General features: G+C 39.4%; 1 protein-coding gene across 4 annotated transcripts in view; it reads right to left on the bottom strand.

The window, feature by feature from the left end:
* The window catches only part of DLGAP2 (DLG associated protein 2), a 450,442-nt gene that overhangs the window by 365,509 nt on the left and 57,942 nt on the right, over positions 1-26,991 (bottom strand). For all 4 annotated transcript variants that reach the window (XM_054280610.1, XM_054280612.1, XM_054280611.1 and 1 more), the window contains exon 2: positions 6,375-6,429. In XM_054280610.1, the coding sequence (XP_054136585.1) occupies positions 6,375-6,429 (55 nt within the window). The remainder of the gene's footprint in view (positions 1-6,374; positions 6,430-26,991) is intronic.

Here is a 26,991-nt window from a genome sequence, read left to right as displayed (position 1 = left end):
TACCAGCAGGCAGCCTGCAGCTGAACATCTGAATGAGAATGCTCATGTTTAACTCAGCAAGCAGACAGCAGGTGAAATCTGCAGGAACTGTCTAAAATCTATAACTACATCTTGAAAGCAAAAGGACAACTTCAGTTTCAGCAATGAACTTCTACAGAGGATGCTATATGACTCCAGTGAATATTCTTATGTGAAGCAGTTGATAATCTGACTTCCTCTTTGATTAAAGAGGATATGATAGGAAAAAACATTCTTTATCACATTGACACAAGGCAAAAATTCATCACAATTAACTTAATACTTGGAAATGTTTAGATGGAATATGCTAGTGAATATGGTAAAGATATTTTTGTACAGGACTTTGGCTTCTGAACACTATGCTGTAACTCCTTCTGTGAAATGAAACTGGCTGCTGTACAGTTCATACATACACATTGTCAGCCCAGTCATCTGGATGGCTCTTCTTACAAAGATCCATTGCATTTCAACAAATATATATATATATACACACACACATATAAAAATTAACTAGCAGGCAGCAACGTATTTGCTAGTTATAAAACACATTGGTTTCGAGCACTAATTCACACTACTTGTACTTTAAAAATCTAATAAGGTAACACAGTTGTAGTTAAAGGGAAAAAAAGCTATGTTAACTTCTTTATCCAATTTAGTAAATTTTAGTGCAGGAATTCTATTTAATACCACCTTGGATTTATCTCCAGGTCAATATTTGCTCTTCAAGTAACAGGAAGAAAAGCAAACAAGCAAAGGATGAAATATTACTGTCCTGGGCTGCACTTTACCCAATGAAGAGATTGGTTATTATTAAATTCCTGCTTTTGTATATAAAGCAATTACCACTCTCTCAAGAAGATATTACTCATTCTCTGCAGAAAGCAGAACATCGGTTTCACTTTTTTCAGTGCAATTTTAGGCAATGCAGTGGACAAAAGAGGATGATTATAATGAAGGATTTAACATCTTGCGCAAGTTCAATATCAGCACACAAGAGCTGACCTGAAAATGGGTTATGAAGAAACTTGAGACAGCATCAATCTTTTTTCCTTTTTTTTTCTAAGAGTGTTGCTCAAAGTTTAAGAGAGCTGTTTATCAGAATCAAGTCAGCAAGATAGCTGCAGATGCTTTTTATTGTACCCATGTTCTCCTTCAGGATGAGAGGGGAAATTCAAGATTAAAGCATCAAAGAATGAATCAGCCCAAGAAGCTGCTAGTGACTATTGATTCATTCCTTCCTTTGGGATCTTCAGTGGGAAAAACGAGCCCAAAATTGCAGTCCACCACATACCAAACTCATGGCTTCGATGGAAAAGAATACTATAGAGGTTGTTTGTGCAATTTTCTCACATGATGGAAAACTAATAATTGCGTATCAAGAGCACAACAGAGACAGACAAAACACACAGCTACCAGCATCTCTGCAGTGCAAGAATGTCCATTTAACTGCTGCAGCAATGTAAAACTCACAGCAAGTGCCTTCTGTTAAGGAGTTCTATTATGTTTTACTTTACCAAGTGTATTTGGGCACACTTTGCGGATCATTTATTGTGCTAAATCATGATACAGGGAGGCCTGGGATAAACGAAAATCAAATTCCAAATAATTCACTCTTCTGCTCTAAGACTGCTTAAATACAGAATACACAAAAGCATAAGCTTTCAGATAAATTTCTTCTTTTTATTTGCATGAAATTTTCTACAGCTGAACAACCCACATGTACTGCCTGAAGAGTTCTATTTCAAGCAAGACTGGAAATAAAAATAAATTTTGAAAATACATACATTTAAATAAAAAGCAACCCACAGCACGGTACATTGACTTCTCTGTTTCAAATCAGCAGTCCCACCCCTCAATTTTTTGTTTTGTTCAGGAATGTCAAAACATATTGCATTTAATGGCTATCTTCATTTTGAGGGTAGAAACCAAGGGCACTGCTCATCCTGCATGAACAGCTCTCTTATCCATTACCATATACAAATACCTTAATAAGGGAGGGAGGAAGGACAGCTTCAGCATCTGCCCAAGGTTTACAGAAGTAATTCTCCAGAAACAGAAAGGACTTGTGCACTGGCTGAAGATTGCCCAGTAACAGGGGATAGATCATTGTTGGGAAATATTTATGAAGGGAATATGAGCTGACTGTATGTGCACACAGAGAGTGGTGTTTGTCCATCAAAAGGGATGGGTTATTTCACCCAGATGGAGTGTGGAGAGAGGGAGGGTTATAATTCAAGAAAATAAGCAAGCTGCTCCCGACCAGGTCATTAGTACATTCACACTGTTTCCCATTATGATCTTGTTACTAACACATGTACAGATCATGTAGCTGCTTTTCTTCCAATTAACTTTATAACTGCTTATGCATCCCAGTTGTTGCTCTCTGGTCAGGAGATGGAAAGAAACTGAGCAGGGCCATCAATACAGTTATTACAGTAGGGTTATGGCATATAAGATGGAAGTGTAGAATAAAGGCATCTAGTCTAGGATTCAGATCTAGACTAGATCTAGTCCAGTCTAGTTTGTGCAAGTGAAAGATGTCTGAGAGAAGTTGAGAAGAATCCTAGGTGGGTGGAGATGATGGAGTGGCCTTTGGCTGGACTTTTTTTGTATAGCCATGGATAGAACCATTTTTCCTGTGACACAGAGACTGCATTTAGGGGGAGGCAACGGCTTGTAGCCAAGGGAGTGCAGTGATGTTACGTGAAAGAGTGCATGAACAGAGACAATGGGTGAGGAGGGTGGTTGGTGCCCTCTGTCTTCAGTGAAGGAGAAGATTTCTGTTCTCGAGCCCCCTCGGCCCCAGGGGGTGAATCTGGGGGGGACAGGTGTCCCAAAAGTGAGAGACTGCTCTTTTTGGAACTGGGCAAAGTACCCTTAAAGGGAGAGCCCTAGAAGCAGCTCAGGTCCATGCACAGTGGTGAGAGCACTGGGCATGGAAGGAAGATGTCACGATGGCAATGATCTCCAGGCAGTGCCACGTATGACATGGAAGCCTAGGGCACAAGAGGGACTCCTCTCTCCTTGGTGAACTGAGAATTGATTATCTAAAGGGTGGTGATGGACTGAAAGTTGGTGTTCTGAGGGGTGGTAACTGAATTGAGAATCCAAGGTTTTGTTTACTGTGATAAATTGGAATTTGGTGTGGGGAGGAGGAATGTTTTTGGAAGGCTTTCATTCTGAGTTCTGTGTGTGTTGCTTTTTACATATAGTTGTAGGTTAATAAAGTTTTTTTTCCTTTCTTCCTAAGCTGGAGCCTGCTTTGCTCTATTCCTGTTCACATCTCACAGCAGACACCAGGGAGAATATATTTTCATGGGGGCACTGGCATTGTGCCAGTATCAAACCATGACACCAGCTAACACAATAACAAGCACACATTGTGCCAGTGCATGCTAGATAAACTTTTAATTAAGTAATGAAAATATCATTAATGGAAAGCCACAAATAAATGAATGTTTAAGAATTGAAACATCACTGTTAGCAAAGCTTAATGCAAGAAACTACCAGTTGTATTCAGTGATTTATTTAAAGAATTCAATTGCGTAAAGGCTTTACATGTTTGAAAATTAACAATACTTTAACCTTGGAAACACCTAATCTCATTAAAAATGTATTTTCTTCCAAAACTTTGTTGCTATGGGATGGCTGAATTTGAAAGTCTTTGCAGGATATATTTTTATAGCCAAGTTATAAACACTGAGAATAACAGTTCATGGTAGAAGTACTAACACACCATCACCACTGGAAGGAGATCACTGTTCCCATGTAGCTATCTTTCCATGCATAGCTCTCTTCTCCAGTTTACAAGTACAGAATACCCATACTGACAAAGTGTGGTCACTTCAAAATCCTACACAGTGTAAGGACAACGAGATGTGCAGCTTTCTAGAGTACAGGCAATCAGGGACAAATTGCATCTCAGGCTAATTGCATATATTCCCCAAGAATCAAACTCGGGTCTAAAGGGCAGCCAAAGACAAAAGGATGGTAGCACTGGCCCCATCATTCCCAAGGGCTCATTTCTTTCCCTGGGGTGCAGCTCCAGTGCTGATAGCATGGAAGAGTCTGGTCATGGGGGCACTCTTGACTGAGGAGCCCAAGAATGCCAAGCTGCCTTCACTTGAGCTGTCAAACAGCTCTAAGTGAAGAAACTGCTACTGCCTCTCTCCCTTTCACTCATCCTACTCCCTACAGCATCTTGTTCTTCCCTAATGGTTTTGTCATCTCATTATATGGTTCTTCCATCCCTCCATCAAGTCTATTTCTCCTTATTCTTCTTTATTTATTAGGAACAACACCCAAGCCTGCACATTTCTTTGTTCCTCCAACTGTCAGCAGCTGAACACAGACTTACAGCTCACAGCCAGGTAATTTTTCTGTGCTCATTGACTGAGAGGGAAACTGGACAAGATTATGTATGATGCATACATTTGAATGCAAAGAGCACATTCCACATTTACACAAATTTACTGAATTTCTTGCTTTTAGTTTGGACTAGTTGATTTTGACCTAAAGTCTGACAAGACAAAGGTTCATTTATCTCTATCAGATGCAAGTAATCAAACTGTAATTCAGTCATTCTTTTAATCCAGAAAGGAGGTGAAAAATCCCCCATATCCTGTCTGAACTCTCCCTCTCTCTGCCAAATGTTTAAACACTGTAAATAGGGGAAGTGGAGGAAAATGGAACACAGATTTAATTTACTTTGCACCTGCTGGCAACTCCCCACTATATAGTAGGTAAACATAAAAAAAATACTACAGCAGTGACACAGATGCAATAGAACTTACAGATATTTTCACAAATAAGTGTGCTTGAGTGGTACAACAGCTGTTACATACAAAGCCTGATAGATTTTCTCTTCAAAGAGCTTAGTTCGAAATTTTCAAAACCAAATTTTATATTAGCAAGCCCCTCCTTTCTCTCTTATATCCAAATGAAGGCACTATTGCAGATGACTGAGATTTTAAAGAAATTGTTTTCTTGATATTGGCTGTAAAGCCATATTAATTACACCCTCCCCAGATAAATGGTCAGTCTTACCCCCCAGCTCCAGGCCATCCCTTCATGTAACTCTGGCTCTGATATCTACATGATACACTTCTATATAAGTTAAGAGGAGTTTGGTTGTCAATGGAATCTCGATCAAGTTCCTATATTACAAATAAAAGGAAAAAAATAATTGGCACAGGATATCAGCAAAGGAGCCCACAGACTGGGCTGAAATCATTACACCAAGCCCAGTTTTCAGGAGCTCTTGAAATTGTTGTGAAGGCCAAAGTCTGTCTGCAATTTGTTTGCTAACTATAAACTTCCCAATTCTTGCTGGAATGGGTGTATTATGAACTATCTTACTAGAGTACTCCTATCACATTCACAATCTAAAATGGAAATCGGATTTTAAATTTTGTTTGAACATTGGCAGGTAACCACAAATCCCACTACAGTTCAGCACAGTTGTCAAGTTCTCTCTGTAATTACCTTTAGTGCAAACTGTGCCTCAAATACAGGCAATAGCAAGTTAAGGAGCAAACTGGTTTATTTTAATGGTACCTACAGGGGGAAAGGGGTATGCAGATTTAAGAGATGCCAGCAATCGCATATATTCTATTAAGAAGATACAGAAAAAAAAGCTATATTTTTCTTCCTTCTTCTATACTTCCCTAAAATTATTCTGTCAAATCATATCCAGAGTTGCATATGCAGTCACTTTCACTCAACTTATAGTATTTTTGAAAAGTTTTTAAAACTTACGTTAAAAGAAATTGGTTTTTCCTGTATTAAAAGAATGTAACATTAAATCATGGCTTTCTTCCCTTCCAATACCATTCTCATCAATTTATTTGTTCTTCTACAAACACATTAAGTTAATTCTTCACAACAATAAGGTATTGTTTGTGATACAGCTTCTGACTACTCCTTTAGTCTATTCCTCTACTCTATAAGCACAGGGCAAGCATTTATCTGCAGTCAGAGCTACATGCAATTTAATGCTTAGTACTTTTGTGAATCAACAGGAGCAGGCTGCAGACTCCAGTATTAAACCCCTTTTCTTGACAAAGCAGTAAGTTTGTAATTAGAAACATATAAATGCTTCAGAAATTCATACAACGAACTTTATAAGCGAGACCTGAGAGCAACCTCTGCAATGGTGCCACCTCCAGCATGTTAACAGAATACATAAAATCTTCACATGAAAGCAGGTAATTTAAACCAAACATCCAAGTTAACACTCCCTATAAGAGAATTTCAATGACTATAAATAGCAAACAAGGTCTCTCTAAATACTCCAATTTGTGTTTGTGTTTCTCCAAATCATATAACAATATTAACTCATTAAACAAAAAGTTTACCTGTGTTCCTGTCAGGTAAAATACAGCAATGCTTCTGCAGTATGCCAGGCAGAACCTGTGGCAATAAAGAAACAGGTGTTAATGGATACCTATATTTTAACATCATGTGAAGAAAAGTCTGAGATTGCTGGAATGATGCATTTGCTGCATCTAATCAAGCTTTGTGCTCTCAAACTGAATCCAAATTAACCATCATGTAACATAAAGGTGAATCCTGTTCATCAGAACTGCAAACAGAGAAGAATCTTGCAAAATTAGCTGCTGACTACTTGCCTGTAAATTCATTTCACATTCTCCCATTGATTACAATACCGAAAGTTGATTCAAAGAACCTAAGACCATAATCCAACATGCTCAAGTTAGAAAGCCAGTATGTTATCAGCCAGTGATGCTGCTGTCCCTGATTTCACATAACACATAACCTGGGGTTATGCACCCAGCTCATTGTAAACCATTCAGGTCCAAATCTTAAAGCACAGCATTTTGCTCTCCACACAGCCAGTTCCAGTGGACAACAGAAAACTCCAGAAGCTTGAGTAGGCAACTCAAGGGAATGGGGACACAGAAGATGCACATTTTGCAGTTCACCAGAGACATGGTGCAATGCTTCTGGCAGCCAGTGAGAAATGCTGAGGAACCTGATCACCAGCACTATCAGCACGTCAGGACTGGGCTATAAGTGACATAGCTTCTCAAAGCATTCATAGAAAGCTAATTCACTTTATAAAGAAACCCATTGCTTTTATACCCTAGCTCACTACAGGTGGACCTGATTGGTCCTTTAATTAAAACACCATCACCATTGGCTAATTAAGAAACCACCCTTTGGCAAACAAATCTCCATAACACATTCCACATGTTCACAATAGCAGGTGCAGCAAGTTAAGATAAGAATTGTTTCTAATTCTTTTCTCTGATCTCCTCACGGCTTTTCCCAGAACAATGCCTGGGGCAGTTGTCTGTTGCTCTCTGTGACCAGAGAGCTGCTACCATACACCATTGGCCCTTTCCCACAGGAAGAACTTCATCCTTCTTCACAGATATTAAACTCACCAATTTTAGTGCAGACAATCAGCTTTGGTACTCCTACTAGCAACAACCTGTACTTAAAGCACCGAATACTTAATTTTAATCTCATTTTAAAATCTAGAATTTGCACCCTGGGCAATGATATGAGCATCAGTAAAACTGTAGCTTAAAGTTTAATGGCTTTTCTTTTGCTTTTTCTGAGAAAAAGGCAATTAAAAATCATGTTCTAAGACAACTTCTTCAAATTTACCCTTGAAGATCAACATGAACCCTTTAAAGTCTGAAATGTAAAAGAAAAGAACCAGTTAGTTTCTACGGACAACAGGCCAGCACCACCACTGTCAGGAAATCCTGGCCTTCCAACCTCTAGAAGACCCCAAGCAGCACCACAGCTGGCTTGAGTTCTGAAAATCCAGGAGGTACAATATTTCAGGGAATAGAGACATTTCTATTTTTCCCAAGGACTGCTATTGCTGTTTGGCCAGGATAGCAGCCAGGGATGAGTGTGGTCAGAGCCAGACCTGCAGAGCCCTGTAGCAGGGCCACCATCCTCATCCCTCCCTGTGGGACTTTTGCAGTGCCGCTTCCAGAGCACCCAGGAGGACCAACTCCTGAGCTTGTGTCCTCCAGAAAAGCAATTTAAAGTCTTAAGAACCTTGCTGCACCATGCTTCCTCCTGAATGCACACATGGAGGCAGGGCCATCGCAAAACACTGCTCTCGTTCCATTATTACCTCACAAGTCAGTCTGTGGCCAGAAAGCCTCCCTGAATAAAGCAATGGGTACAACTAACAGGGATGAAAATGGTCTCCCCTTCCAACTCATCTGAATTTCACAGAAGGCACAGCATTTAAATGTAAGCTTTCACAAAAGTAATTCACTTGTTTTGGCATTATTCTGAAGCTAAGCTTGTGGATAAAAGGTTAAAAAAAAATCAGCTTGCTTTACCCCGCTTCATAGGCAGCAGGCAGCTTGTATTTTGGGAAGAATCAATGGTACAAATAACAATTTTCTGAAAACCACACTCACCATTCTACAGTGTGTCTTACATTTTTGAATTTAAAAAAACCCAATAATTCTTGGAAGTACAATGTCATATGTACAAACTATAGAATTTTCCTTATAGCCATGGATAGAAATAACAGCAATCTTACAGGCATCAAAAGCATAAAAATTAGAAGCAGAGAACAAAGAAATCCTAAAATGAGCTGAGACAGTCTTTCAAAGCAGTGTAACACAAAGACTGAATTTTAAAAACATACTGTCTTACTCAGACATAAAGTAACATTTAGTTCCCCTGGAATCTGTCACATTTTCTTCCCCACATTCACGGACGATAAAGAAGCATTATGAATTTATTATGAGCTCCCAATTAATCAAATTAGGGCTGGAATTAAAAGTAGAGACGACAAAAAAAAAAAATGCAGGTTCGAAGTTGTAAGACAACTTCAATGTGGGGAAAAAAAAGCTCTAGAAAATAGTTACCCTTCCTGGTAGACTGGATATAGATAAAAGAACAGACATGTGAAAAAAATCACAAAAAGATTTATTTGTCCCTTTCCTGCACTCTAAGTGCTAAGTAGGCAAACGGTATGGCAAAGTCTTAAACAATGCTTCCTGCTCCCCAGCCCTTTAACATGTTTACCCTGCACAAAGCCACTTTCTGGCTGGTAGGAGTTTGATATCAACCTCCCACTTACTTATCTATGGTATACAGATTTTTACACTGTACCCATCTCCATGGTATCCAAGAGCCTTTTCACACTGCTCTCCTCCCACTTTCTCCCCACTTTGTTTCTCTCCTCCCTAGGGAAACTGACAGGAGGATTCCTCAGCAAAACTGTCACCTTTCCCTCTACAAGCCTCTCCTTTCCTCTGCTGCTTTTCTTTCATTCATTTGCATGCTGTAATACCCAGTTTATTGCTTAAAATGCCTAAAATACCTGATCAGTCTCAGAGATTTTTCTCTCATTTTACAGAAGATCCTTAGATTATTTTTTTTCCTTTTAGGTGTTTGAAATTTACACACATGGGCAATTTGAGGGAGAATCTCTGCCCAAAGCAGACTTGGATTGGTTTCTGCTGTAGAAATCAAAATATGTTAGCAACCAGAGGGATTTACTTGTGGGGGGGGGGGGGGGGGGGAGGCAAAAGAAACAGGTTTCAATGATATTAACTGATGATTTAACCTTCAGTTGTTTTATAAGCTCTCAGCTGGGAGTTAAGGCATTGCAATACTAAATTAAAAATGGACTCATAGATGCAGAAACAGAATAAATAATACAGCAGGTGGTATGTCCTTCACATCAAGGTGCTTCCCTAGCAGTAGGCAAATTAACTTTGGTCAATGGTATACAGCTAGACACTCATACGATGCCAAGATGAAAGCATCCTCAAATTCAGTGCAAAATACTAATTCTTGTGGTTGGATATTGATTTGGGTGCATTTACATTTGTCTTAATTTTAAGGTTGCTGTTCTTAGAGATATATAAATATACAGCTGTCATAATCAGTGTTCGAATTTTAACCTGGAACTATACACAATATAGGTATTCAGAAAGCTCCTCAGAGCAGCACAGGGTAGCTACATAGCTGGTTTAAGTTTAATAAAGTTCATATTTTTATAAGTTTGCTTGGAAACTTTCCTTCAATTTCTTTAAAATAAGACAGATAAGTCCTTTGAGTGCTCAGTACACAACTTTTTTTTTTTTAGAGTGATGTAACAAGAACTAGGATTTATTCCTAAAAAACAATTGAAGTTTGGAAAGTATTAACTTCAAACTCACTAAAAAATCCCCACTTTACAGAGAAGAAGAAATGTGAAGCAAAATAATTCTCGTGTGTAAAAAAGCCTCTGTGAAATGGATATCTACTCACTTAAAAAGATCTGCTGCACAAAGATGATCAGGCCTCTCTTTGGTACTGAATGATAAAATGTTTTGCTTTCTACTCCACTTATAATTGGACTGCTAAAATAGCCATAGAAAAATGAGCTATATACTATTTTTTCTTCTCCATTTACATTTTTTTCTGCTAAAAATTGAGTCAACTGAAAATGAATGTTTCACAGGTCCAAATTTGCAGAACCCTCAACTCAGGAGTTAGAGTGTTTGATAAGTGAAATTTGAGGCAGAACTTAACAATGATTTATACTGTGATTTGTAACTTGCCAGAAGGAAAGAAGCTCAACTTGAATTTCCAAGATGAGACAATATTTTTCTCCTTTTTACATCCTAGAAATCCAATGAATCCAAAGACTAGAAAATCAGAACATTCCCTTTTAGGCATGCCAGCCACACAGGTTCGGTTTATGGCCCTTGTGGTCATGTTCAACCATTTCCAAGGACTGCCTCTGGGAGAACCCCCCATGCTCCAAACCTCCCTCTCCACAAAACTATTATGATTAGCATGTCAGGCATTTTGATTGCAAGAATAGGATAACATCAAAAAAGAAAATGTGTCAAAAACATACTGGGGAAATCCACATCAATTTATAAAATTTCAGAGAAAGGAGCTTCCAGAATTTGAGATTTACTCATACACTGATGGTTGCAAAGAAATGGTCCATGGGCAGAGTCAGCCACCAAGTGTGCCCTGCACCTTCTATGGAAGCAGTGCAGGACTGGAGACAATTCAGGTTAGATATTTGGGTGTGATCCAGTGCGTTCCTACCTTTTTTGTCTTTCAAACCTTGTGTCACTTCTTTGGGAGAGACACCTCCCAGACCTTGCTATCTGCACTGCTCTGTGCTAAGCACTGCTACCTTCCTACCATCCACACAAGCCTCATGGAATTAATTTTGTCTTTTTTCATTCTAAGGATCATATCCATTCTACCTCTGTATTTGGTTTTCCTTATATTTGTCTCAGGGCCTTTTAGGAAATTTTTTAGGAAAAATTTCTTTGTCAGCTACTTCAGAGTAGTTTTATAATAATGTTTGTAATAGATCTTAAACCACTGGGAATTCTGTGCTCATGCTTCTCTGAATGTCTCTTGTTGCCTTCTGTCATTAAAAGGGTATACTATATTTTTGTTTTAATTTGTATTATTGTTTCCATCTATTTTTTGCTTCATACCTGAGGATTTTAGATGTCATTGTCCCATTAGCACTGTTGGAGGAGAAGGAACCTCTCTGGAAGTTATTCAGTAGTGCTTCTTAAGCAGAAAAGAAGCATTTGGGATTTGGCTGTTCACAGCAGCCACTTATCTGTCAGGTCTGTAAAGGTATCTGACTTAAGACAGGGAGTTAGTTACAAGTAGGCAAGGTTTCCTGTTCACAAGCTGTTGGGTGATACAAGCCACCATAAATCAAAGGCTTATCATTACAGTGTAACTATAATTCTTTCAGAGCAGACAGGCTCATGCAGGATAAGGGGAAACAGTTCTAAACTAGAAGTGGAGACATTTATAGTAGGAAGAAATTCTTAACTCAGAGGGTAATGAGGCACTGGAACAGGTTGCCCAGAGAAATTGTGGATGCCCTTTCCAAGCGTGCAAGGTCAGGTTGGATGGGGCTTTAACCACCAGCCTACTCTAGTGGAAGGTGCCCCTGCCTATGTCATGGAGGTTGGAACTAGGCAATCTTCAAGATCCCTTCTTACCCAAGTCATCTGTAATTCTATGATGATTCTATGCAACCAGGTGGTGAAGTGCTGTATCAAGGCTGCTTGCCTTCAGATTTCTAACAATATGCAGTTGGTTCAACCTACCAAAGCAAAATCTGAACTTCATAGCACTCCCACAAGCATAATTATATTTGGTTAAGCTTTTTAAGGGGTATCTAGGAAGTGCATCAACAAATACCAGTTATCACCTCCATTCCTGTAAGAACTCAAAGGATAACTTCATTACTAGTGTGCCTCTTCTGTGTCTCAGTTGAAGCTGACATTGATACAGCCTACACCAGCATCAGCAATGGTTCCAAGTTACTCCTAAAATCAGTCCTTGAAATATTCAGCTCTGGGAGAAGAGAGCACCAGGACCAGTGGCGCCTGCCTTCCCAAGGCTTCCTCCAAAACCATATGTGTTCCCTGTCAGAGCAACACAGTCCCCACTTGGAATGGCAAAGCTGGCCCAAGTAGAACAAATTAAGATTTGATTTTTTTTTTTCTCTGTCTGGTACTGCTGGAAGTAGTAGAGATTTTTGCAAGACCTTTCAATCATTGCCTGTGAGCTGTCAGTTCTTCTGCCCTCCCAAGGAAACAACCTTTCCTCTTAGCTCCTGATGAGATGTGCCTGCTGCAAAGGCAGCCTGTGCCAAATTGTCTCCCAGCCACGGCGGTGTGAGTGGGAAGCCAGGCTTGTCAGTTCATTGCATTATATTCTGATGAGATAGCCCAGACTTGTCCAATTATTCCTCAAGATTCCTCAAGAAAAATCTTCCTCAAGATTTTACTAGATTGCTATTGTCCAGTATCCAATTTCTCATATACACTGATGAACATCCAATATCCAATTTCACATACACACTGATGTTTTAATTCCTTTTTCCAAAAGCTAATTTAGCATCCAAACAGAGCTTGCTAATGATTTGTCTGCTTTGTGGGGTTTTTAATAAAAGTATTTTCCTTTATCATCCTCTGCCTTAGCCACCATTCCCAATTATTTATCAAGAACATAAATAAAACATGATGATTTTGTGGAAAGGTAAAGTTACAATGAAAATAAATAAATCACGTTTACCATATATCAAACACTTTGGCATTGTATCAACATATTTATCATCACACACCTTATCACATTTAAATATGTATATTGTGTCCTTTTCATTTCAAATAAAAGGAAATGTTAAAGAGGATGAATTTCAAAAATATTCTGAAAATATTACAATATCCATACTAATACATGTTCTTTCAGATTGCTTTACATGTCAAAAAATGCAACTTCTCTACAACCCTTTCCATGATTAAAGGAAGTACTAACAGCAATAACAGGAGGAACATTTCCTTAGCAGAGTTTTCAACAAAAGGTGACAGACATTTAAGTAATGAGGAAATCATTGATTGCATTATCTACTTTTAATATCTCAATCAAAACTAAGAGAAAATAACTCCAGAAGAGAGGGCATAGTGCTACAATGACCCCAGATAACATAGCTGATCTTGCACTGCCATTGCCTTTATTACTCCTTCTATCCAATTACCATGACAAGTTAAGCTGAAACACAGGCTTGAAAATTTTTTTATGACCCAGGAAAGAAAAGATGATAACCATTATGACACTTTTTAGAGTAATGTTGGCATGAATCTGCATTAGAATAACTAATTATAATTGCCCTACAATAAATATATACTTTTAAATATGAGTCTTTTAGAAGTTATCATCTGAAGTGTAATCCACATTGCTTTCATAATATAATATACCAACTAAATAGAGTAACTAGCCAAGACTTAGTGAAAAACAACTATGTAGACTGGAATTAGCTCTGAAGTGATTCAAAATAATACCTTAAGACATTTTTTTCGTACTTAATACTTACATAATAGTAGGAAAATAAGTAGTGGCACTGGCAACAGCCATAAACCCCATTTATTTCTAACTTCCTTTTCAGTATTTAGACACTTAGAGAACAATACATCAGCAAGAGCAAAAAACTCTTTTAAATCTTTCATTTGTCAGAAGTTTTCACTCTTGACTGACAGAATAAGACTTTGCTGCAGTGATACATATACTTCTGACCTCTGGGTCCAATTACTGTAATTGGCAGCACTTACAAGAGATTCCACAAATTATTTAAGATGCCTCAGACTAAACACGGCATGGTAAATACAGGTCCACTTGGAACTCTCCACTTTGTTGTTCAAATAATTGCACGATTACACCATTGTCCAAAACTATGCCTTCAAAAATCTGGAACAAGGAATGTCAAAGTTCTCTGAAGCTGAGAAATGATGATGCTCTCAAAGTTCTCTGAAGATGAGAGATGATGATGTGGTCCTTCCCAGACTAATTTTGCTGGGAGGAAGAGGACAAGACTTTTCAGTTGACGTTTTAATTCCTTTTACCAAAAGTAAATTAATAGGAGGATAAACCTCAGGACAAAAGCAATTGCATTTTCAACTTTCTTTCAGGTGTCTCATCATCTGATTGACAGCAGGCTGACCATGATCCAGCAGCATGCCCACATGGCCAAGAGGACCAATGGCATCCTGGCCTGTATCAGGAATAGTGTGGCCAGCAGGACTGACCATTCTTCCCCTGTACTTGCCCCTGGTGAGGCCACACCTTGAGTGCTGTGTTCAGTTCTGGGCCCTCCCAGTTTAGGAAGCATGTTGGGGTGCTGAAGTGTGTCCAGAGAAGGGCAGCAAGGCTGGTGAAAATTCTGGAGCACAACTCCTCTGAGGGCTGGCTGAGGGAGCTGGGGCTGTTTAGGCTGGAGAAGAGGAGGTTCAGGGGAGACCTTATCACTCTCTAGAGCTGCCTGAAAGGAGGCTGCAGCCAGGTGGGGTTGGTCTCTTCTTCCAGAGAACAAGTGACAGGACAGCGGACACAGTCTTAAGCTGCATCAAGGGAAGTTTAGGTTGGAACATAGGAAGAAGTTATTCTCAGAAAGGGTGACTGGGCATTGGAATGCGAGGAAAGGGCTGGAGTCATAGTCCCTGGAGGTGTTCAAGACTGGATGTGGCACTCTGTGCCATGGTCTGGGTGACAAGGTAATGTTAGGCCATAGGTTGCCTCAGTGATCTCAAAGGTCTTTTCCTGTGATTTGATCCTGTGATTCTGTGATCAGGTATACAGTCATTGTACACATATAGCAACCAAAATAAACAAATTTACTTTCCTGAGACTGTACCTGAGAAATAAGTCTTGGTGTAAAATAGAAATCATGAACATTTCTTCTATCCCTTACCACCATGAGCAGCACTGACATCTCCTACCTAATGGCAGTAGCCTAGATGCAAGACATCCTGCCTCTGGCATGATAGGAACATGTGGATAATGGGCACAGAAATAACTAAATATAATAATTATTATATTCACAGAAATCCACATTATTATATCCACAGAAATAATAATCATAGTCCAATGATCAGTCACAACTTTCCACAGAAACTCTGCAGAGGTAAAAACCCAAGCTCCATCTTGTGCTGAAGAAGGGATAGCCAGACCAGCTATCTCAGGAGTTGCTGCTTGCCTGGAGCCCAGGTCCTGTGTGTCCTACAACCCTTGCAGAGGTTGAGCCAGACCCTGCATTACAGCCCTGAGCTGCACATCCAGGAGGATCAAGGAGGAGAACACTTCAGTTAACTGGGTATAGCAAATATATGAGGTTGGATAGAATGCATCCCAAGGGTACAAGGGTGAGGACTGTAAGTCCTCTCAGTCTTGGGAAGTGGTCATCCTCTCAGGGCAAGAGGTAGGGGGATCCCGAGAAAGAGAAGAGAAGGCTAAAGACATGCTAGAGATTTTTTTCTTGTGGAATCAGCATCCTTGAAGATTTTCAAAACTCAGATGAAAAAGTTCTGAGAAACCTGCTCTAACTTTGAAAGTAGTCTGCACTGAGAAGAGGCTTGGACTTGATAATCTCTAGAAGTCACTTCCGACCTAAGTTATTCCACAATTTTAATAAATTAGATTTAATGTACTGATACAGTCAAATATCACAGTAAAATATAAGATTAAAATGCATCAGATCCCCTATCCTCCTTCAAATATAGTTTTAATTGACATATGCAATTTCTATTTGTACTAATGAATCTTAAGTTGGAATAGTGAGTACATTTACATCCACCTGCAAAACCCAAAGGCTGTATAGAATCATAGTAGCTTTAGAAGGCAGCTAAAGAAAGGTATTTCCTCAGAAGTTACTAGTCACTCCAGGGCTATAATTGTTTAATTTGTGGGAGAGTAATGTGTGGAGAATTATTTGGCCCAGGAAGTTGCTTATGAAATCTTAACTGAACTGCAATGATTTATCTTTAAGCATCTGCATTGAGTGTGACTGAGGTAAAGCTCACAGCCCTCACAGTGCTGTCCTTTGCATTGGCAGCTGGACGGGTGTGGCTGACACACCAGTGTTTTGGCTACTGCCAAGCGGTGCTGTCCCTCTGACATCCCTTCCCTCAACAAAGTGATGGGAGTGGGCAAGAGCCTGGCAAGGGACCAGGCCAGCCGACCCAAATTGGCCAAAGGGATATTCCACACCAGATGGTGCCAGCTCAGATATAAAAGCTAAGGGAGCATTTGTGACTCTTCAGAGTTTGACTCCCAGAGGAATCATTACACATGCTAAAGTCCTGCTTCCCAGGAAGTGTCCAAACATCATTCGCTGATGGGAAGTAGAGACTGACCTTTCCCTTTGCTTACGAGCATACAGACCCTTCCTTCCTTCCTTCCTTCCTTCCTTCCTTCCTTCCTTCCTTCCTTCCTTCCTTCCTTCCTTCCGCCACTTCCGCCACTTCCGCCACTTCCGCCACTTCCTTCCGCCACTTCCCCCCCCCCCTCCACTGGCTGTCCTCCATCTTGTTCTCTCCCCTGTCCCACTGGGAAAGGGAGTGATGGAATCACTTAGTGGGCATCTGGCACCCAGTCACGGTCAACCCACTACATCAGCATCTGATGGAACTTTGAGCAAATACAAATTCTAGAGCTTGCTATACAAATACTGGAGCGGAACAAACAACTTCATTTTCACTCTTTAAAATACAAAACAAAGTAACAACAGCCTCTTTTCTTCCTGCTGCCCTAGTCTATTAAGGTACAAAGCATGTATGGGCAGGCCCTGCAATGCCTAGACTGCAAAGGCTCCTGGTTGGAGAGGATGGTACTGCAGTGGTAGGAATAACCCCTCCTCTGGGAAAAGGACACCTCAGTGTTACTCATCACTGCCATACCCTGGGGCTACACACTAAAAAGGTGCAGGTAAAGGCTGGTGTAGAGCAAGGCTACAGGAGATCACAGCACATACATTCAGGCTGGGGAATATTAAGGCCTTTAGCAGATAGGTCCTGGCTACCTCCCCACACTTGTAACTCATCTGACAGACTGACAGCACACACACATGCTATGCACTGCAGATAGCACTGCTCCTGTCCCTGACAGTTTTCTCTTTTATTTCTCCTGAGTAGAAGTTGTAGTTCTCCTTATGAGACATTTTGGATCCCACATGTCTCCCTGCTCTTTCCAGAGGGCTGAATCCCTGCCAGGCAGAGCTGAGCTGGGCTGCAATAGCCTGCAGCACACCCATACAGGGGAAAAAAACTCCTCTTCCCTCAGGAATGGTCTCCAGGGAGCACACCAAAACCAGAGCTGGAGAAGTGGAGGTGCCCCACCATCATCAGGGAGAGGGTTGCACCTGGTGGCACCAACCTTCACCATGCCCCTGGTACCTCACAGGGCAGCATGTGACTCCTCAAAGGTTTTGTTAGAGATGTGGGATGTTTCCTTGCTTCCATCTCACCCCCATACCATCAACAAAGCCAGCCACTAAAACCCTCTCAGGTTTTAGTCTGGGAGATTATTGGGAAATATGTTTTTACTGTGGCTTGTTGCAAGACATCTTTTTAATGCACAATGACAAAAAATTATGTGATTCAAATGCACAGACTATTGAGATAATAACAACACATATAAGGCAAATGCCAGGGAATACCAGGTGGTATTTCTCCTTGCTGTTCTGGAATTGTACTTAACATTTATGTGTTAAGCATGTGGATTTTAAATGTTTTGATGCCTATGCTTGCACTGCAGAAGCAAATCTATTAAATATGTAAAACAGAGTAATAGTCCTTCCATGCATCTTTGTTACAAAGAAACTAATTGTCATTAAAAATTAAAGTTTTTGGTTTTGTGCTAGGATTTGGCAACAATGGACTGCTTTATTCTACTTTGTAGGAGTCACATAGATACAAAGACATTCAGTTCAAAATTATGAACAAGATAAAAGAGGATGTTTTAAGCACAACAAAAATAAGAGAGGAAACAACCTGCATTTATGGTGCTGGCATCACAGATCTTTCCTGCTGTGAAGTGAACTCATATCAAAAATTGTGAATCATTACTTCAATTCTCCACAAAGTTACTTAATGGTTTATAATTTATTAGTAGTTTGGCTTTTAGAAACTATTTGATAAATCAAATTTTAAATTTATTAATAGCTAAAAATAGACATCACCTGTATAAAAGGGGGAAACTGAAGCCTCCACTGTGAAAGGACCAGAGTCTGCAAATATTATTTGGTATTACATGTCAAGCAAGGTTTTTATATGTTTGTCACTTTGGAGAAGTTGAGACTCTAGACATAAGTAGCACTTTGTCATTGATGAGAGACCCACTGAGATGAATCAGATGTCTGGTATTTCACCTAGCCATTTTCCCAGGTGAAAGTTCCCCTGAAAATTGGGCACCAGACACAATTTTTCCAACAGCTGCTTTGTTGTGCTATGTAAGTCAAGTCCATTAGTCACCTTTTGGCCCAACACACAAACTGAAGCTGCAGCACACTAAAGAACTCATTCACAGGCAAAACTGGGACATTTCACTCCTGATGGACAGCTGCAAGTGACAGCAGAAAACCAGAGAAGGATGGATTATTTTTAGGAATACTTACTTCATAGATTTAGGCTATACAATTCTTTCATGCAAAGAGAACAAACAGAGAAGGATGCCTGTGCCTCATTCATGCCCTTGGCAATGTTTGATAGCACAGGGGGATATAGATTTCAGAACACAAAGCGACTACCCACACCTCCTTCCCCAATGAGCAGGCATTCTTATGGAAATAATAGCTTTCTCTTTAAGACAGAAATATTACCCACATTTCATTCAGTGTTGAACAACATGATAGTTTATTGCAAGCCCCAGTCAGCTGGAGAGATTTTGCTGAAAGTGAGATAAAACAAGGATAGGTCTCAGTAAGCAGGTTATAATTATTTCAGTACCGGTTAAACAGTTATGCTTCTGGTGGTGATTTTTAAGGAGGGAGATCACCATTTGTGCAGTCAGTTTTTGAGAACACAAAACTGCAAGAGTGGTAGGGCAGTTTGAATCTGTGAGCTGATGATACCACTCTGTTAAAACTGTGCTGCTTCAATGTATTGCTCTAATCTTTGATCAGATGAGTGTGTACATACCACAGGTGATCCAAAGCTGCACACAGAGAAAGTGTATTTTTGATGCCTGTTAAGGTGGGAAGACAGAGCTAAAGCACGCAAATATGTCTATTTCTCTGCAGTTGATGCTCCTCCAGTGCAGTGGGAGGAGTGAAGGGAGCTTGGGGAATCCCCAGGAGTGTTGCCAAGCTGGCAGACATAAAATACCCAATACACTCTTGGGGATAGTCTTAAACTGAGCACTGGAGATGACAGTGCTGTCTCACCTCTTGAGAGACAGGCAATAGAGGCATAGCTTATCTACAAGGTGGGAGATTGAGCTGCAAGTCAAGTATCTGACAAATGGAGATGGGAGAATCTTATCTTTTAAATGGCTGCCATGAGCCGTTATTGTGAAATAACATTCATCTTCTCTGATGTAGCTTTTCTTCATTTTGCACAGTTAGAAAAATTTACTAATTTTACTCAGACCACAAAGAGTTCTAAAATTTAGTTCTCAGAGGTCTTGAAAAAAAATTTAAAAAAAATTTAAAAAAAAGGAGAGAAGTTCCTGCCTTTTTGGTAACACTCATTTAAGTGTTTTGTACAAAGCAGAATTACTTTCGTAGAATAAGTCCCCAATTTTAGAGCACTGGAGTGGGGAAGAACTGAAATTAATCAGAGGAATATTTGGATCTGTGCTAACTACATCCTAGGACAACACGGTTAGTATTTTCCTGTAAAGAAATTATTAACAATTAACACTTTTCTTTAGCTCTCTACATTTTGGGGGTGTTGTAAGGCTTGCATGGGGCAGTGAGGCTGTACATAGTTAAATAGTTCTATGACCAGGACAAATTTTTTACTCTTTTTTTTTTTTTTATGATGCTTCTAGAGTTTTCATTTACCATCAGAGAAATGAGCACAAGAACTGGTGCAAGGATACAGGAACATTGTTTTGTTGGTAAATGTATACATGAAATGACCTTTTATGTATCCATTTCCTGAACTGCAAGCTAAAGTAAATGCAGTTTTAGAAGCTTTTTTTTTTTTTTCTGTCTTGACTATCCAGTTGAAAATAAATTGTTTTCAGCTTGTTTGTTTTTAATTCTTCATTTCATGTTGCTTTCAAGGAAATGTCACCTCTCAAGAACAAAAGGTTAAGTCACACAATGCTGAACTATATAATCAGTCTGCTTGACAAGCCTAGACTGCTGAAAATACTAAAGAATGAGCACCTGACTAGTAGACGAGCCATCTCAACTGACAAAATTTCCTTTTTCAGTGTTTTAATTATTCTCATGGGTCATCCCATCATCATATACACCAGCATTGATGTTACCTCATGACTGGTAAACACCAGCAATTTATTTTCTTCAAACCAGATTCTACAATTAGTAATGAAATTTCCTGAGTCTGTCCCAGTTGCACTGGTGTGATGAAAGGCTAAAGAGCTCTGCCACTCAGCATTTGCATTGCTTATTCTAGCCAAAACCCTATTAAAAATGCTAGCAAAAATGTTTTGACACAGACAAGACTCCAAAGTATAAGTAGCCTGTTTATTTACAAGAATCATCTGCAATATCCTACTGAATTTCAGACTGCCTTAGATTTATGAGTTTTTTGTTATTCAAACGCAAAAAAGAGCCATGAGGTAACTGCAGCTAATTTGCTGTTTGGAGAGCTTGGAGAAAGTGGCAATTCATTTTGTGCCCCTCATTTAAACACCAAGAGAAGATATTGTGATCTGTGAACTAGAACAGAAACATTATTGTTATGTGACAGTGTGGAAATTCATATCAATGCAAATGAGAGGGGAAAATTGTTAAATAAAATAAACCACTACTTCAGTACCTGTGGGTATTTTCCTTTGACCCATCTTCAGGAAAGGATGCTCCTTTAAATTCCATACTGATTTTTGAGGCAGATAAGTAAATGCTTTCTACCTTTCAAAGACAACCTGCTGTTCGCTATCCATAATTTTTCATATTTAAAATAACGAGACCAGGAAGATTAGCAAACTTATGTACATGATAATAGAAGGCAATATTTACATTGTGTTACTGATGAAAATATGTTTGAAGACCTGTTTTGCATTCACTTGTTTGAACAAATAATTAATTCATGCTGAAGCCTCTTCAAATGCATGGATATGACATGGTCTACTCTTGATCACAAAGAAAACAGCATGAATTCTGGCCCCCTTTTCAGTGCTGGCTTCCTCACTGACAGGTACTGTGTCCTTGTCATTCTTTGTAACTATGAATTCAAACAATTGGAAATGGGAAACAGACACCTGGCATTCTTTGCTGGAAATCAGATTTAAAACCATGGAAAACTGAAAGTCTGAATGTGATTACAGATTTAACTAAAAGCATTAGGGGTGAAAAAATGTAATAAGCCTTTGAGGTATCAGCAGAATAAGGTCAGAACAGTGTAAGAGTCACAAAAATTTACATATAACTTGAGGAAACAGAACAAAATAGCACTAATTGGCCTCAGAATAATAAAATAAATGTTCCAGAGGTCATGTATGTTTGCTCTTTGACTTGGCACACAGATGTTTATTATAGTTCAGTATTTTGTTGTGATAAATATCCATTCACAAGTCAAGGCCTGATTCAGCAGTATGTCCACATTTAATCACATATTGAACTGCAAAATATATATTTAATTATTTTATTGGGTTGCAGCATAGACATAATCACTACTAGATTTATGATTAAGTTATAAATATTTAAATTAGTGAATCTAATAATATTTGCTATATATACATTTGGGTCATAATGTCAAAACCAATGAGTATTTCAGCTGAAAAATTTAACACAAAAGGACAAAATACAAAGGGTAAACAATGTCCCTGTTTGTTACCATTGGATTTGCATTGATAGCTACGATGCTGTCATCAGCTCCCATGCAGTTTATAGCGCATGTGTGGCACTCCCTGCATCCCACTGTACATCCCAGCCTGTCCTGCTGTACCCTGAGCATGTTTATTACATCTGTGACATTGTTGGAGCCTTTTGCTGAGAAAGAGAAATACCAGACTGGGCACCAGAAGATTACAACTAATTGCCTACTGGTTGGCTTGGTCAATGTCTTTATATTTTAGCATCTCGGGGCAAAATTCATCCTTCAGGCACGGCTTTGAGAAAAGAATGAGGAAAAGTCACTAAGGCAGAGGCATCCTTGAGGATGCTCCACAACTCTGGAACTGCACCAACAGCAAGACTTCTTCTGCTGACTCAGCTACACTGGAACAGGTGGGTTTGGAGTAAGAGTATAGGGTACAAAGGAAAACAGGAATATATAGTGTATGTTCCCATATAGTGTTCATAGTTTTTACTCCAAAATTCTTTACAAAAGTTAAAAATGAAGGCCAAGAAGTTGCAATTAACTTATCATTTTGATACTAATGCTCATTATATTGAATAATATAAATAATGCAAATAAGATTGTAATTTGGCCCTACTCTGAAGAGTTACAACACAGGAAATGAGCAACAGAAAATAAAACCTGCAGATCATTCTTGGGATCTGAGAAAAAATTCTTTGTTCCCTGCTGCTTTGCCCCACACCACAAGCACAAAAAAAAAAAGAAAAAAAAAACAAAAAAAAGCTGCAAAGATCAAATAATTCAATGGTCAAACTTGGCCCTATCAAGTGATACAAAACAGTCTTTACCAAAAACAACTAGAGCACAAAAATTAATCTAAATGATTCAAAGTAATGCAGTAGTCTTTCACAGTAAAATACTTTACTGTATACAGTATACTGTTTACAGTAAATACTATACTGTTTCTTGCAGTAACAGCTAGAAATAATAACTTTCTGTTCTTTGAGTTTACACAGGACATTTTGGATTTACTATGGGGAAGGATACTACTATAGAGTAGTGGTGGGTTTTTCCAAGGGAGGTGATTAGGTAAACCAAAGGAGCACATAAAATGCAAACACACAACCTAAAACACCTGAATTTTTTATGCTTTTGGATCTTTCATGTGTTTTTTCCAAACATGTAATTAGCTCATATATTTCCATATATATCTTTATATTTAACACAGTATCCTAGATATTTTATTTAATAAACCCTAAAAGTAGTAGCGTAAATAGACAAAACAGTAACTCCTTCATCTTCCCACATTTTTTAACTGATTAGACAACATTATAGCTTTCACAGAAGCAAATACTATAATTAAGTCTATCAATTTCATTACAACTTCACTGTTTTCACCTGCTCATCCTCTTTCTCCAGGACTATCCTTCTGTACCTTGATTCATCCAAAATAGCATTTGGAATGTATCATTGTAATTTGTGGCTTATTGTGAATGCTGTTCTTAGAAAGTCCCCTAAAAACATGTCCATCCCTGTGAATTGGGTGTACAGGATAAAAGAAAACAAAGAGGGGCCCACATGCAGCCTTGGGGATGGTCTGCCTTGGGAAGGCTGCTGTGGTTCCTGCTCCTCCTCACCCACGGCGTCCTTGTTGCAGAAATCACACCTGCATGGGAGGCAGCTCAGCTATCAGAGCACGCAGCAGGTGCTGCCAAGCAGGCTCTATTTGCAGCACAGAGAGCTGGGAGGTGACTAAAATCCATGAGAGGATGCCATGCTGCAGCCAGCAGAAGAGGCTGTCCACTCCTGCCCTCTGCAGAGGCACCGTCTCATGTGCTCATTTGGCTGCTTACCTTGCCCAGCCCACTCCGTTTGCTGAGCTGGCAGAAAACAAATACAGAAATAAATGAATTTTTAAAAAGTTCATTTCTGCTGGCATATTGACCTAGATCCTGGCTTCAGAGAGAGAGGAGAACTGCACACCCAGGGATGAGGGGGACACGAGGCAGAGCAGAATTCCTTCATCTTATGCCAGCAGATGGATGAGGTCAGTGCTCTCTTCAGAATTGACTGTTGGTAAACTCAAACTCTGAGTTTACCAACAGTCAATTCCAATAGTAAACAGTTTTCTTAGATGTTTAAAAGTTACACCAAGCCCTTTAGAGAGAACAGGTCCAGAACTTAGGGGTCAATAATCTCACTGGGAAGCTAATGATAGCAGGCAGGCAGAAGCAGACCAGGGCAGGGACCCCTTGCCTATCTGAGGTGATTCACAATAGCACATCTTCTTTTGAGAGAAAGTTAAGAGAGCTTAAACTTAAAACATCAAATGTAACAGGAAGGGTAAACAGTTAGTTTGTGAGAATTGGAGACTAGAGTCAGGAAAAATTTCAGCCAAAACTTTTTACTCAGTGACATGAAAAGCAGCAACTGGATCTGATGGCATCAAACATCCTGAGGACAAACCCACGTTGGAGTCCTCACACTGTCAGCTACACTCTGACAGGTACTAAGGTCATTTCTCAATTACTGGTATAACCAATAACAATGGTTTTTCAAAAATTTTGAACTAAAAATCAAGTTTCCAGTACTAAGGCTGTCATTTCTCCTTAAAACACGTCTAAATTTTTTCAGTCCCCCAGGACAGTGAAACTACTCTGCATGAATGATTCCTTCATAAGAAAATTTCTCTTATGGTTTGTAAGCATAAATGGAATTCAGAAGTCATGTCTGACAAAGAGGATGTCCCTCGTGAGACTGCCAAAGCAATTCACATGCAGTTTATAAAATGTGGGTGATGTTATAAAACTGTCATGTCACTGAAAGCCTCTATGTATGTGAAGTGTGCTATTTGTGGTAGTGTTTCTGTCATTTAGCTCTGAGTTCAGAGATAGTGAGCAAACTGTAGCATGAAGAAGACCCCAAGAGGTGAGAAACACTGGACAGGATGAGGAATAGGCATGACTTGTTAAAGCAGTTCACTGCTTTTTATTTTAGAGAGAACTTTAGCGGCAGAGAAATTTCCCTGGATGGCTTCCAGATTTTGGTTGGTGACCATCTAAATAAAAATAAGCAGGGATCAGAACTACATGCATTTGCTCCCAGAGGAGAGCCCTGAACAGACAGAAAAATCTCCTTATCTTCTGCTGGAGAGGAGCCGAATTTCAAAAGAAACACAGTGCAGAGTTTTTCTTCTCTAATATCATCCATAAGAGTTACAAGATTTATTATGACTCATGTTTATACCTCCAAGAGCAGAAAATTAGACTTCAGCTGCCAGGGACAGATGCAACTTCAAACTAAGCTGGGGCTTAGATATACCCTCTGACTTCAGCTCCCAGAGACAGTCACCTGACTTAAGATCCTTTTGGATCTGGACCCAAGAGTCTTAACTGCACTTCCCTGGCTGCATTTACCTAACACCTTTCCTAAGTCAGCTACTCCAAAGCTGTTCTTGTACCACACACGAAGGTCATTCCTCTTTAGGCAGTTTGTTCTTTAATTTAATGCTAGATGTTGTAGTATATGGACTCATTTGCAGATAAATTCACAATATCTTATGAAATTCTGGCAATGGAATAACATTCTGCTCTTTGTACTTTAGCCTCAAGAAGTGTTATTTTTCACTAAGTATAATCAAAATTAAATAAATATACTTGTTCTCTCATTCTGTCATTATAGATTATCATTATGGCCTTGCACTAATGTGCTGTTTTCCACATGTCCAGGGATTTACAGGACTCCCTCATGCTTTGAAACAAGCCATTACATATACAACAAAAGCACTACTCTTAGTCTAATCACTTTTGCTTTGCCTCTTTTTTCCTGAGGCTGCTTTGTTTTCTGGAACCTTACAATGTACTTACAAAAATCTAATGTACCTGGTGCCTATTTCTTTAAAAAATCCTGTGTAAAATGGCAGCAGACAGCAATAACACATGGTTAAAATCAGCCATCATAGAATTATAGAATATCCTGTGCTAGAAGTGACCCACCAGAGTCACTTTTTTTTTTTTTTAATTAGATAGTTGTCTGGAAGAGGAAATGAGGAAACAATTCTTTAAAGCATCTTTAACAATTCTTTGTTTCAGATCCAGTCTGATGCAAAGCGCTGCTGGCAGCTGCACTATTAATGTGTGTTATCCACAGAGAACTGAGCAGAGAGAACTCTGCTTTTCTTTCTCTCTTCTTTTCTCTCAAAAATTCACTGAAACTATTGCAGACGTTCCAATCCCATGCTCCAGACGGGAGAGCACAGAGGAACACACGATGGCTCACTTGCCACTTATGTGTTTGTGGTCTGCCCAACAAACACTGATAGTCTGGCCTAAGTACTCACTTGAAGGCACTGGGAAATGCTCCAAAGTTCCCCAGTTCAGATGTGCCCAAAGAAGGTCTCTTGGCTATATTTACTTTTAGCATCCTTTGCAGTCCCTACTGACACACACCTCACACAGATTTCCAAGGGAAATGTTATGATTCCATACTGACACACTCAACAGGGACACTTTCAATACCGACACTTTTATCACTGACCTTATGCTTTTATAAGTGTAGCATCTTTAGCCCTTCCATTCCTGCATATTGGCAGGAAATAAGTACTTTGGTTACTTCTTTTTGATAGTGGCTTCTGTATAAACTCAACAGAATAGATAAGTTACTCATGCAAGTCATGTGGAAAGGCTGCTGAGATAAAACACTGAGAAGAAAAAAATGGGGTGGA

Source organism: Melozone crissalis, unplaced genomic scaffold (genome assembly GCF_028551555.1).
Source record: "Melozone crissalis strain CALT ecotype California unplaced genomic scaffold, PUWL_Pcris_2 ptg000027l_1, whole genome shotgun sequence".
NCBI classification, from domain to species: Eukaryota; Metazoa; Chordata; class Aves; order Passeriformes; family Passerellidae; genus Melozone; species Melozone crissalis.
Note: the sequence above shows the minus strand (reverse complement) of the source record. Positions and strands in the feature narration are given on the sequence as shown.